At 43.5% G+C, this 14210-nt stretch overlaps 1 protein-coding gene across 3 annotated transcripts in view; it reads left to right on the top strand.

Annotated features, from left to right (window-relative positions):
* Positions 1–14210, top strand: part of USP8 (ubiquitin specific peptidase 8) — a 102877-nt gene that overhangs the window by 15782 nt on the left and 72885 nt on the right. For all 3 annotated transcript variants that reach the window (XM_068275382.1, XM_068275383.1, XM_068275384.1), the window contains exons 3-5: positions 3738–3882; positions 12826–12911; positions 13057–13186. In XM_068275382.1, the coding sequence (XP_068131483.1) occupies positions 3738–3882; positions 12826–12911; positions 13057–13186 (361 nt within the window). The remainder of the gene's footprint in view (positions 1–3737; positions 3883–12825; positions 12912–13056; positions 13187–14210) is intronic.

Consider the following 14210-nt stretch of genomic DNA (forward strand, 5'->3'; position numbering starts at 1 on the left):
ACACTCAATATGAATGGCAAGAGGCATTGACGCCACAAGGCAGGGGGCACGAGCCACAACTGCTTGTCACTGCTGAAGGGGGTGAAAACCCGACAGAGTTGTTTCCCGCCCCTTGGTGGGTGAGGGGGTGGGGCTATGACCAAAGGGGCGGAGCCGTGAGTGAAGAGGCTGAATCGCAAACAAGGGGCAGAGCAATGGCCCGGAGAGCTGTTGTGCACATCTTAGGGAGAAGTCACCTCTCCAGGATCGTCTTCCTCTGCATGATGCATGTCACATGCATCATGTCATCAAGACAGAGAAAAGCCTAGTAGGAGGTAGAGAGGTTATTTCTCCCTCTGCTGCAAACTTTGGGGTTGGGGGCACTGGCACCCTCTATAATTGGTTCGAGTCACCTGGCTGGGGGGAGGGGTCATCTGACTAAATAAAATGGTGAGGTCATCAGGCTACTTATACTGACACCCAGTGTCACCCTTACCACCCAGTGTCACGCTCCTCATCCAGTGTCGATCCCACCTCCCACCCATTGTCTACCTTCTCCCGCACTCAATGTCGCCCCCACCCAGTTTCACCCTGCTCCCACCCAGTATTGCACACCTCCCTCCCAGTACCACTTTCCACACTCAGTGTCGCCCTCCTCTCGCCCAGTGTCGCCTACTTCCCACCCAGTGTCACCCTCCCCACTATGTGTCACTCTCCTCACCCAGTGTCACCCTCCTTCCACCCAGTGTCACTCTTCCCACTCAGTGTCACCCTTCCTACCCAGTGTCACCCTCCCCACTCAGTGACACCCTCCTCCCACCCAATGTCACCCTCTTTCCATCCAGTGTCACCCTTCCAGCATTCATAGCATTCCTCAGAGATTTTGGTCCACACTGACACAATAGCATCACACAGTTTCTAAAGATTTATTGTCTGCACATTGATAATGAGAATCTCTGGTTTGACTGGGAAATGCTGCTGTCTTACGTGTTTTTAGAACGTTGTCCATCTACCTTTACGGTTAAAATCAAGATACAAACAAAATATAGCGCTTGGGATCCCCCCCAATGTGGACGTATCACTTTGATGCAAGGTTGTGGAAATATATGTGAATCAATATGTTCAAAATAACACAACCAATGTGGTTTAAATCAGTACATGTATACAGTCCTCAGATATATAGTCAAAGGACCCAGCACACAAGTCCGCTCATAAGGTGAAATGTTCACATCCACTATAGTTTAGATCAGTGGTCCTCAAACTAAGGCCCGCGGGCTGAATGTGGCCCCCTGAGGCTTTTTTATCAGCCCTCTCATACACAAAATGTATTTATAGATGCAGTCAGCTACATTTTTAAATATTGGTGGTCTCTATATAGAATAGCAGTGCTGGCACCACCCATCCACATGGAAGCCAGAAAGCAGTAATTCGCTGGTTTCCAATCAAAATCCACATCAGGTGACACTGCTGTCCAATTGGACTGCAGGTTGTCACCTGGGTATGTTTTACTGTCTGGCCTGCAAAGACTTTTACATCATTTTATATATACTCCAAAACTTTGGGGACCCCTGGTTTAGATCATCACATCTATGCAGTCCTAAGATTTATAATCAAAGGACCCAGCACACAAGTCCGCTCAGAGGTGCGCTGCTGTTCTAGGAATGAGTTGTTTCCTTTAATGACATGTTCAAAATCAGACAAGCGCTTCCTTCTTAGCATATGACAGTTGCTACACCTCCACCAGGTTCACCCTGTGAGATCCAAACTCGCCAACAGCGGTGGGCCGTGGATTACAGTGGCCTTATGCACTTTTGGGGCATTAACAGGCTCCCCATGCCTTCGATCACTCCTCTTCTCTCAAATAGCAGCACTTTCCCTTTAAGATTCAGCAGGGCAACTTCCCATAAAATATACCTCAATGATAATAGAAAAATCCTCATTGCACAGCTTGTTAAAAACAAATGTACTTAATTTGTGCATTACACTCACGTTCAGCGGGGTGTTATTTCCCCAGCCCCTTCCCCGGGCGCTGGGGCGCCGCTCAGTTGTTACTGGGTTGTGAGCTCCCTTCCACCGCCGCAGCCTCCCTCCGCATGTAGATTCCTCCCTACTAGTTTCGTCAAGTCACGTGACTCATTCAGGGGATGGAGCCCTCATGCGGTACCGTGTATTTATGTCAGTGGGTAAAAGGATGAGAATAATGACTCATTGCCAGTAATTGTATAGATCTTGTATGTTAATATCTAGTATGTGGTGTTTCTATGAAGGGTTTTTATAATGTTTTTGTTTCTAATATGGGTCTTCATATGAATTGAACATAATTCGTTTTTTAACATGGAATTTTAACATTTTAGCAAGTGTCAATAAAGTTTGGTATGGAGGAAGTATGCATAGCCACGGGCTCTCCGGCTTCCGGAATGCATATGGCGGAAAAGGACTCCCAAAGGGCGGGACGATCGTAATAAATACACGCTACCGCATGAGGGCTCCATCCCCTGAATAAGTCGCATGATGAAACTAGTAGGGAGGAATCTACATGCGTAAGGAGGATAACGTGTAGTGGAGGGAGGCTGCGCCGGTGGAAGGGAGCTCAGGACCCAGTAACAACTGAGCGGCTGTCAGCCCGGGAGGCCGCAAGGGGAGGGGCGTTAGAAACTCCCCATGCCGGAAATAACACCCCACTAAACGTGAGTGTAATGCACAAATAAAGTACGTTTCTTTTTAACAAGCTGCACAATGAGGATTTTCTATTATCATTGAGGTATATTTTATGGGAAGTTGTCCTGCTGAATCTTAAAGAGGAAGTGCTGCTATTTGAGAGAAGAGGTGTGATCGAAGGCGTGGGGAGCCTGTTAATGCCCCAAAAGTGCATAAGGCCACTGTAATCCATGGCCCACCGCTGTTGGCGAGTTTGGATCTCACAGGGTGAACCTGGTGGAGGTGTAGCAACTGTCATATGCTAAGAAGGAAGCACTTTTACGGTTACTTTGCTCAACTATGTTTTTACATTTTACATTAGTTAACTCCACCCGCCCCTCTCATGGCCACACCCATTTTTATGCCGTGGTGTTCATTGCACGTCACACTCATTACTTTCCTTGGGGGGGGGGGGGGGGGGCTGTAAATAATCAGCACTGGGTGTCAAATAGCCTAGCTACACGACTGGCAAGAGGCGTAAATCAGACCAATATTTAGGGGCCCATTGGTTTAGTGGTGATAAAAATTTAATAATATTATGCTTTTATATAGCTCTGACACATTGTAGAGTATATAGTCATCAGTGGAAATTAATAATATTATGCTCTTGTATAGCTCTGACACATAGAGTATAGTCATCAGGTCACGAACCATCCTCAGAGGACCTCACCATCTATTCCCTGCTATATTCTGTCTAATTTTTCTGTCATAGTCCAATTTCATCCATTTCATAGACCAATTTTGGGGTATACCTATTCTTTTTTTTGGTTTGTTTCCTTCTTTTGACATAGAAGCATGTACACTCTTTATATACACGGGGAGCTGACAATTAATACGTGGAATAAGGGGTTGGCAAACTCTTGGTTTAAAGCCAATCTTTTGAGCTTATCAACACTGCTATAATTGTAGCAAACCGGAAATTACGGCTATATATCAAGATTTATTGGCAAAAAACTGCTGCACTGCCTGTTCAGCCCTTTATACATTACAAATTATATTTAGATCACCATTTGTTTTTTGTCATTATGTGCCCCTTTTTAAATGTATGTATTTATTTTTAGCTATGTCAATAGTGCTTCCAAGATTTTCCAGAAGGCAGAAGAATGCCGGCTTGATGGAGATGAGGAAAAAGCATACGTCTTCTATATGAAATTTTTGTTTGTTTTTGACCTCATTAAAAAAAGGGCGGATTTCAAGCAAAACCAGGTACAGTAATTACTTTTCTTTTAATTTTGACCTATTCATGTAGCTGTTGACATTATTGCACTGTCCCGACCTGGAGTATCCAGTTATCACTTGTAGTCAGGAAGCAGTATATGCTTTGCTAGAAAAAACTGACATAAATGTCAGTGAGTTCTTTGCTTTCTGTGTACATAATAAACTTCGCTTAAAATCTATCTTCTGAATTATATATATTTTTTTTAAATCCATACCCCTCCCCTATATTGGGAAACATATTATAAATGATGCTAAATACCTTAATATTTCAGTTACCAGCAGTGGTTACATGGAGGCTGCTGTGTGCTTTCCACAAAGCTGGATGTTCATGAGGGACGGGTTGTGCAAGCTGTCATACTCCTTCTCTCCTAATCAAAATGTGGCCAAGCTGCCACTCAAGCACTTCTGTTATGAGACAGTGGCAGGGGATAGTGGCCAGTGGAAAAAGTGGGGAGCAAGTTTGGATGGAGGGGCTCTACAGAATCTGCCTCTATGGGCCACAAGGCAATTTGCTTAGTAGTAATCCTGTGTATTCTCCCACTAGCGAGATGGAAAGTAAGGGCGTTAGCTTTTAAAAAAAATAAAAAAAAAAATTGTGAGCTTAACAGTGAGCTGCTGTTATCAAACTGCAGTCATCCCATCTGAGAAAACGGAAAATTGTATACTTACCTTCGGTAATTTTCCTTTCCTTTCAAGGTCCATGGCAGCCTTACTACGGGGGGTTAATCCCGCCCCTTAACCCCACAGGACCTGTCTGTATAAATTTGAGACCCTCCCCCAGTCCAGTGCTTCTTTTTTACTAGTCCTTAAACTGACTGGAACTAACTAGGGTGGGATCTCCGTAGGCTGCCATGGACCTTGAAAGGAAAGGAAAATTACCGAAGGTAAGTATACAATTTTCCGTTTTCCTTTCCATTTCCATGGCAGCCTTACTACGGGGATCTCTGTAGATTATAAATGAAGAGGGTGGGTCAAATGCCTTAAACAGAAAATTTTAATTCGTAAATCATAACTGTACATTACATCATGTATACCTGGTAATATATCATACTGCATATCATACTATGGCTATCAGAATCTAGAGTCTCTTACAGCAGATAATACCCCTGTACCAAACTGCATTGTTGATAGACTACCTGGATGGACCTTATAGTGCGATATGAACGTGTGTTCTGATGTCCAGTTTGCGGCCCTGCATATAATATCTGGAGAAACCTTAACCAGGGCAGCCCAAGAGGAAGCCACTGAACGGGTAGAGTGGGCCGTTACTTCCTGAGGTGGATTGAGCCCTCTGCTGGTATATGCTGTTTTGATGGCTCTAACTAACCAGGCTGCGATCGTTCTGGTCGTTGCTGGGTGTCCTCTCTTGTATCCGTTAGGGATTATGAACAGTCTCCTGGTGAGGCGGAATTCACTTGTCCGTTCTATATAATGCTTTAGCAGTAAAGGGATATCCAGTGCACTGGGGTACTGTAGATTGGTATCTGAGAAAGATGGTAGATTCCATTCTTGATTGAAGTGGAATTGTGTGGCCACTTTAGGGATGAATTCGTCCACCGGCCTAAGGGTTACTCGGCCTGAAAAGAACTGCGTATTCGGAGGATCACAACTAAGTGCTTGTAATTCGGATACTCTTCTCCCTGAGGAGATTGCTGCTAAGAATACAACTTTAAGAGTGAGGTTAAGTAGAGAGCAGTTTTGCAGAGGTTCAAAAGGCGCTCCTGCCATACTATTTAGAACGAGAGGCAGGTCCCACTGCGGATACCAGTTCCTTTTTGGTGGTCTAATTTTTACCACGGCCTGCATGAACTGGACTACCAGTGGTTCTACAGCCCACCTGTGATGGGTGAGGGCTGAGATCGCAGATATCTGCGTTTTAATAGTGCTATTAGCGAGTCCTAAGTTTTAGACCTCTCTGCAAAAAGTCCAATACGTTATTGACCTGAATGGTGGAAATATTCAGAGCTTTTTCCTCCAAGAATAGTAGGAAGCGTTTCCAAGTTCTATGGTAGGTTGTGTTGGTGGTTGGTTTCCTAGATTTTAGTAATGTGTCAATTACTTCTGGGGAGCAGCCTAGCTCCCGTAATTTTCTCCTCTCAGCCTCCATGCCGTCAAATTCAGTATCTGCGGGTGAGGGTGAAATAAGCGATTCTGTGTTAATAGGTCCTCTACACATGGTAGATTGATCGGAGTGGTGGTGGATAATTTCTGTAGTAACGGGAACCATGGCCTGCGCGGCCAATAAGGAGCCACTAGGAGTACCACCGCCTGCTCCTGCTGAATCTTCCTCAAGACTCTGTGCATCAACTGGATTGGCGGAAAAATGTATGCAATCTGAAAGTTCCAGGGAAGTGATAGAGCATCCCAACCCGCCGCCTGCGGGTACTTGCACCTCGAGGAGAACTTCTGGCACTTGGTATTCCATGGGGTTGCCATTAAGTCGATCTGGGGAACTCCCCAAGTACTGCAGATTATCTGGAAAATATCGGTATTGAGGCTCCATTCTTTGTTGTCCACCCAGGCGCGACTCAGCGAGTCCGCTATCTGGTTCTTCACCCCTGGTATATACACCGCCTGAAGTTGCAGGAGATTCTGTTGAGCCCACTCCATGATCGGTTCTACTTCCTTGAGAAGCGTTCGGCTGTGCGTGCCGCCTTGATTTTGTATGTATGCCACGGCGGTGACATTGTCCATCCTCATCAGCACTCTCTTGCCCCTGATGTTGCTGGCAAAGTGTTTGAGTGATTCGAACGCCGCCCTTATCTCCAGAATATTGGCTGGGATTCGCGACACATTCTGTTTCCATCTGTCCTGAGCATGATGGTGTAGCATATGGGCCCCCCAACCCCAGAGGCTGGCATCTGAGGTTATGAGAACCGGTGGTTCCATGACTAATTGATGATGATTGGTGAGGTTTCGTGTTTCCAACCACCATGTGAGCTGCTGCTTTACTTGCGGCATAATGAATATCCCTTGTAAGTAATCGACGCCCTTCCATTGTTCGAGAAATGGTATCTGTAGGCATCTCATATTCCAGCGGGCCCATCTTACCATGGGAATTACTGCTGTAAGGGTTCCTAAGACTGCTAAACATTGCCTCGCTGTCAGGTATGTTGCTCCCATGACCTCCGTCACTACTGATATTACCTTCGCCATCTTTTGCTCTGGCAGAGCTACCGCGTTCTTTCGGGTGTCTAATTGCGCCCCTAGGAAGATAATCGTCTGGGTTGGTTGTAACTGGCTCTTGTCCCAATTTACTAGCCAGCCGAACCGGCTGAGTGTTTGTAGTAAGATTGACCTGTGTTAATACAGTCCTTCTTTTGATGATGCTATCAGTAGTATTTCGTCTAGATAGTGATGTATGTGGAGTCCCTGCAGACGTAGCAAAGCTATTAATGTCACTAATATCTTTGTGAAGACCCTAGGTGCAGTACAGATGCCGAATGGCAATACTCGGAATTGGTAGTGAGCAGTTCCTACCGCGAACCTTAGATACTTCTGAAAAGACTGTCGAATTGGTACGTGCAGGTAGGCGTCTGCTAAGTCCACCGACAGCAGCCAGTCCCCTAGGTGTATTGTTGGCGTGATAGTCTGTAGGGATTCCATGCGAAACTTGTCCTGTAATATGAACTGATTTAGTACACGCAGGTCTAGGACGGGTCTTAACTGCCCCGATTTTTTTGTTACAAAAAATAAGAGGGAGTAAAGGCCCTGGAACCTTTCCTCCGTTGGTACCTCTATGATCGCTCTCTTCAGCATCAGCTCCTGTATGTATTCGTCTAGTATCTGCGCCCTTTGAGCTGACTTCGGAATTGTTGTAGACATAAAAATTGAATCTGGAGGTTCCTTCTTGAATGTCCATGCGTGACCGTGAGCTAACGTACTGGTTACCCACTTGTCCTTTTATCTCTCCCGCCCATTGATGTACAAATCTCTGCAGTCGGCCTCCAACCGGTTCCAGAGAGGCGGGCCTGATCTCAGAACGATTTGGCTGCTGAAGTACTGGGGCTAGGGTTACGTTGTTTATTGAACCTTGACAGGGTGGACTGTGTCCCCTGCCAATTTCTCCGAAAGGACTGCTGATTCCTGGAGGAGCGGACATCTCTAGATCTGTTTTGAAATGGTCTTTTATCACCTGGTCTGAATTTTCTTTGCCTTCTATCCTGGGGGAGAAGCCCCGACCTGCCCCCAGTTACCCTAGATATAGCTGTGTCCATTCTGGGGCCGAACAGGTTTTTCCCGTCATAGGGTATCTTGCACCAGGAAGTTTTGGAATTTCCGTCGGCTGACCAGGGTCCTAGCCACAGAGCCCTCTTCGCTGTGACCGAGTGAATAATGCCCCTAACATTTCCCCTGATAATATCGAAAGCTGCCTCGCTGACGAAATCAGCCGCGATTCTGAACTCCTCCAAGGAACTTGATAAGGTCTTTCTGTCAACATTAGCTTGGATAGCACCATCTAAATTATCTGCCCATGCTCTAATGGCACGAGATACGGAAGTAAGGGCTATGGCGGGTTTACATGCGCCTCCTACTGAAGAATACATCTTTTTTAGGTCAAAGTCTACCTTCCTTTCCAGGGGCTCTCGGAATGAAACTGCGTCTTCTAATGGTAAGGTCACATGCTTAGCTAAGCGCATGACTGAAGCATCTACTGCCGGAGGGGTGTCCAGCTGGGTGATTATGTCTCCCTCCATTGGGTAGAGTTTAGCTAATTTGTTCGTCATGGACATCTTCCTGTCCACCTTCGCCCACTCATCTTGGATCAACTCCGTGACCTCCTCCATCACAGGGAAGGCCACAGGTCTTTTCTTCAGGTGAGGGTAATAACGTTTGGTTTTGGCAGGGGGCTCCTCCTGTTCCTCCCACTGTATCGCCCCTCTGACAGATCTTACAAAAGGGTCAACTAAGGAAAAATCGAAGCCTATTGCGGGGTCTTCTTCCGGAATGTCATATGTTGAAGAGCCTTCCGCTCCCCTAGACTCCTGCACGGTATTATAAGGGGCAGAGTGCTGTGAGAGGGACTGTTGGACGATCTCTCGGACAAGAGAGGGCAAATCTTGTACAGGCTCTTCCTCCATAGGAATGGAAAAAAAGCAGTCTGCACATACAAGCTTCCCCGGCATACAGGTCTCTCCACATGCCCAACAGGGCTTGGTTTTCCGCGGACGAGAGTCCGATGACGACCTTTTGTGGGTCTGCAATTTTCCTGACTTGCTTGAATGTGCAGAAGAGTCTCTTCTGTGCGTAGCAGCATCCTCCAAGTGCTCACTTGGGCTGTATGGGAGTAGAAAAAAACAGAAATAAATATTTCTGTTAATTACTACCAGAGGAGCAAATACAATGTGCCACAAATAATAATTAGTAACCGTGCCTACCTATCCTGAGGTGCCTGATCTGTTGCGCGGGCGGCAGCAGCATCCTCCATATTCCTTCAGCAGAGCTAAAGAAAAAAGGGAATGCCATGAGGAGCGTGAAAGAATAAGATGCGGAAATAATACGGTTGTAGTGTAATGTACCTTTAAATCTGTAGTAATCTGAGTGCAGCTTAAGGACAATAGGCAGCAAACAGTTGCCCTGTAATGGAAATATTGCCTTTAGCATCGGTAAAAAGATAGGAAACACCCTCCTGTTACATTGCTAAATTCACCTAGCTGGCACTTACTTGGCTCCTGCTCCCTGCAGGATTGTGAGTGGCAGTAACAACGTCTCTGCGACGGTCCGTGTCTCAGCGCGTCCTCGGAAGCCGGAAACAAAGTTTCCTCCTCCCAGAGGTGGAACGCACTCCGGATGAGTCTGCCGCCCGCTCGCTTCGTGCAGGTTTACTGCGCACTCCGCTCCATAAGGTGCCCCCAGAAAGACCAGGCAAGAAAGAGGGGGCAATCCACCGCTTAGAGCTGTTTAAGCTCAAATAGCGGGGCCATCACACAGCAGAAGGGCTGGCTGCGTGGACGCTGTACCACCAATACAGCGAGGTAGGCAAAAAAAAAAAAAAAAACGCTACTAAAAACAAAAGAAAAAAAGTTGTAATGACAGTCCTGTGGGTAGGACGAGGAAAAAAAAGCACTGGACTGGGGGAGGGTCTCAAATTTATACAGACAGGTCCTGTGGGGTTAAGGGGCGGGATTACCCCCCGTAGTAAGGCTGCCATGGAAATGGAAAGGAAACTTCATCTTCAGAGTAATATCAAGGCAATTACTAGGCTGTAATTATTTAACTGACACTTCCCTACCACAGTTTATTTCCCCTAAAAATCCAGAGCAGTGTTCATATTTCACTCCTCCTATTCAATTGCCAATAACTATCGCTATTTATTAAACCTAAGCGATCTGATTGTTGTTTTTGTTTTTTTTGTGGTGTAAACTAGCTTTCTTTGAGTGGTACTTTTTGCTAAGAATTATTTTATTTCCTATGCATTTTAAAGGGAATAAGAAAAAGAAATTTTAAAAGTAACCATTTCTCAGTTTTCAGCCATAGGCTATCATTCATAGAAGTGTGTTCAGTAAAAAAAAATCCGGGCGGGAAAATACCGCATTCAGTATTTTTAGACTTCTGTGTGCTCATTCATAAAAATGTTTACAGTTGCGATAGGAGTGCGGTGATTTACCAAACTAGTCTGGCTCTAGGCTTGCGGTAACATGAGAAGCTGCCTGAGTTGTTACATTTTCTCCGTGCAGAGACAGCGTTACAATAAGAGGCAGCCCCAGCTTCCCTTTAGATGTGCATTTTTTTAAAATTGCCTCTGTTTGCCCTGAATCTGCGCTGAATCTGTCTATTCGTCTTTCTAAACAATCAATTTAATTGCCACAGCTTAGAAGAACTTTAAAAAAAAGTTACACATGCAGGCTTTCTGATGTAAAAAACATATTAAAATAGGTACCCAAGAGGTTAAAAAACACAGCCTGGGTATTCTGGAAAGCCTTTTTTGCTCTGCTCTCACTGCTGCTGCCTGGGAAGTCTGTCTCCATTAACTTAGCTGTTATCCGCATGCTTGTCGCCTTTTCCAAGGGAGAGGTATTCTCTGCCCTGATACCGCCTGCTCTAATGAATGAATTGACATTTAGTGACGTGTTGAGATAATCACCGCACAAGGCGTTACTTTATCGCTCTGCTCGGTAATGTCAGCTTTTCATGCGGAAACAGCTTTCATGAATGGACATTTTTCTAAGTGGTCGGTAAAGTCAGCTGTTTTCAGCATTACCGCATGCGGGAATGCTTTATAAATGATAACCATAATAGTTTGAAAAGAAAAAGGGCTACTGTAGATAAAACCCACCAATTGTATTTGCACATTTGTCATGGTTATTAGAACATTAAAATTATGTCCTTAGTACAATGTATGTTGACAATATTTTATTTGGAAATAAAGGTGTATTTTTTTCAGTTTTCAGCTTCTAGTTTTGTTTTTTTTATACTATATAAATAATTACAAGCCTTTTTGCAAAAATAACAGTAATATACCTTTGTAGCATATATATTAAAAAAGAGGGGTCCATAAAGTACTAACTATTTATGTATTTACCACATAACCCTTCTAGAAACTGAAATTTGCAAGAAAAATTGTACATTTGGTCGAGAGTGAAGGTGTGTAAAAATACAGTATACAGGTAGTCCCCGACTTGTGACTGCCCGACTTACAAATGACCCGTTTATACGAACTGCATGGATTCTGTGTTTCCATGGGAACAAGTCAAACTTTTTTTTTTTCAAATTGGACTTGTAGTTTTTGAGGAAACCGATTTTTTTTTTTTTTTTTTTTTTTTTTTTTTTTTAAACTCAAAGAAAAATTACTTTTAACCACTTTGTCCTCCTTGACGTAGTTCTACGTCAAGGAGGATATGTGTGCTCCCGCGGCCGATTGCGCGAGTGCATGCGCGCTCCCGGCCGTGGATTAGTTAGCCCAGGAATCGATTAATCGGGCCATGGTGCCCGATCACTGATTCCTCTCCCCCGCAGAAAAAGCGACAGCTTCTCTTGGAAGCTTCGCTTTTTCTGACTCCTTGTCCCTCTAAGCGTACATTGTACGCTTAGAGTGACGTCATGTAAACAAACTCAAGGTTAAAAAAGTAAAATTACATCTAAATGTAAAAAAAAATAAAAATGCACATATATTTACCCCAAACAAATACTATTTACATCCCACCCTCCCAAAAATACCCACATAAAATGTTTAATAATAATAATAATAAAAAAAAAAAAAATATTTACCGAAGGGTCTAAACTTTTTAAATATCTATGTAAAGATGAAATATTTTTTTTATTATAAGCTTGTAAATAGTGATGGATGCAAAATGGAAAAAATGCTCTTTTATTTCCAAATAAAATATTGTCGCCATACATTGTGATAGGGACATAATTTAAACGGTGAAATAACCGGGACAAATGGGCAAATACAATACGTGGGTTTTAATTTTGGAGGCATGTATTATTTTAAAACTATAATGGCCGAAAACTGAGAAATCATTTTTTATTCCGTTTTTTTCTTATTCTTACTATTAAAATGCATTTACAGTAAGGTAGCTCTTAGCAAAATGTACCACCCAAAGAAAGCCTAATTGGTGGCGGAAAAAACAAGATATAGATCAGTTCATTGTGATAAGTAGTGATAAAGTTATAGGCTAATGAATGGGAGGTGAACATTGCTCGGATTCATAAAGTGAAAACGACCGAGGGCTTAAGTGGTTAAACTTGTATAAGCAGGTACAGAGGGCAGAGGGGGCACAGAGGGGGACACTGGAGGCATAGGGGGACACAGAGGATGTACAGGGGACAGAGATGGCACAAGGTTCCGACTTAAAAACAGATTCAGGTTAAGAACGAACCTACAGTCCCTATCTCATTCGTTAACCCAGGACTACCTGTACAAGTACATTTGCTAACAATGCATACATAGTCATGTAGGCAAAATCACACTCTCTTGCTTCTCTCTAGGATTACTTCAAATCTTTGATTGGTCCTGCTACAATAAAAAGAGCTGTCGAAGAAGCTGAAAAACTTTCTAAAAGCCTTAAAAATAGGTTGGTTGCAATTTTTCATTTTTACCTAAGCAAGATCATTGTTCATTAATGTAAAATTCTAGCAAATATTTTCATTGCCTTGTATGATATATTTGCCTACTGAATGTAATGACTGTTTATGTGTAAACCTTACTATTTTCACTAGATACGAGGAAGCTGAAGTTCGCAAGAGACTGGAAGCAAGAGACAGGGAGGAAGAGCAGAAGAAAAAGGATGCCACTTTGTTTCCGAAGGAAACTCCTGTAAATGTCTCTCAGCATGGCGATGATGTATTGGTAAGGTTTACCATGTGGTATATAGTATGTGGAGTATAGTATTGTAGTTATTGTTTTTATTTTAGCATTTGACCATTACGTAGTTCATCATTTCCTGCAACTGATAATGTATCTAATAATAATGTATAATGATAATGCTAGAAGAACAATATTGAAACCTTTTCTACTTAATGAATGGGTCCTGAGCAGCAAGTAGTTCTCCTAGGTGTGTTTAAAGAAATTAGGCTTATTATTTATTGTATTTATAAAGTGCCAACATATTACGCAGCGCTGGACAATAAATCTATACAATGATACAAGGATGACAGACATAACAAGGTTATACAACATAGAACAAAGTTATACAATGCAAGTACAAAATACATGATCATGTGATATGGGCTGGTTAGGTAGGCCCAGTAATACAAGTACAGGCTGTCATAGGAAAGGAGCACATAATCCTGTAGATTACACTAGGGAGGGGAGGACCCTGCCAGAGGCTTACAATCTAAGGGATTTATTAGAATCTTGGAACCTGAGAACTGTCCCAGTAGTTGGGAATCTGACATAGTTGGTTTTAGGACCAGAAGAGAATGACACAGAGAGAGGAGTCAGGCCCATCATCTGAGGCAAGACACAGTACACAGGGTTTGTGGTAGAAGCCACTTTCTTGTGGAATTCCTTAGAGATCATTTAATCATCATCTCGAGTGGAGCTGTGTACACTGCAGCATATAATAGTGTTGGAATGTTTGGAATGGGGATACAGTTTTACGCCACTGACCTTCACTGTTTTGTTGGGGGGTTTTGTTTTTTTGTTTGTTTTTTTACTGGTATTTTAGTACCTTTGAGGCAGTGATAACTAGAAGTAAATACTGAGGCCGATACAGAAGCAAAGTAAAGCCTATTTGGTTTTGATTCCATGTGATTTATTGTGTGCTAATATACAAATTTAAAGGACACCTAAAGTGAAAGGGATATAGAGCCTGCCATATTCATTTCCTTTTAAGCACGATGATGCTCTGCCTCTAAAGGGCTCTGAACAA

The sequence above is a fragment of the Hyperolius riggenbachi genome, chromosome 3 (assembly GCF_040937935.1).
Source record: "Hyperolius riggenbachi isolate aHypRig1 chromosome 3, aHypRig1.pri, whole genome shotgun sequence".
NCBI lineage: Eukaryota > Metazoa > Chordata > Amphibia > Anura > Hyperoliidae > Hyperolius > Hyperolius riggenbachi.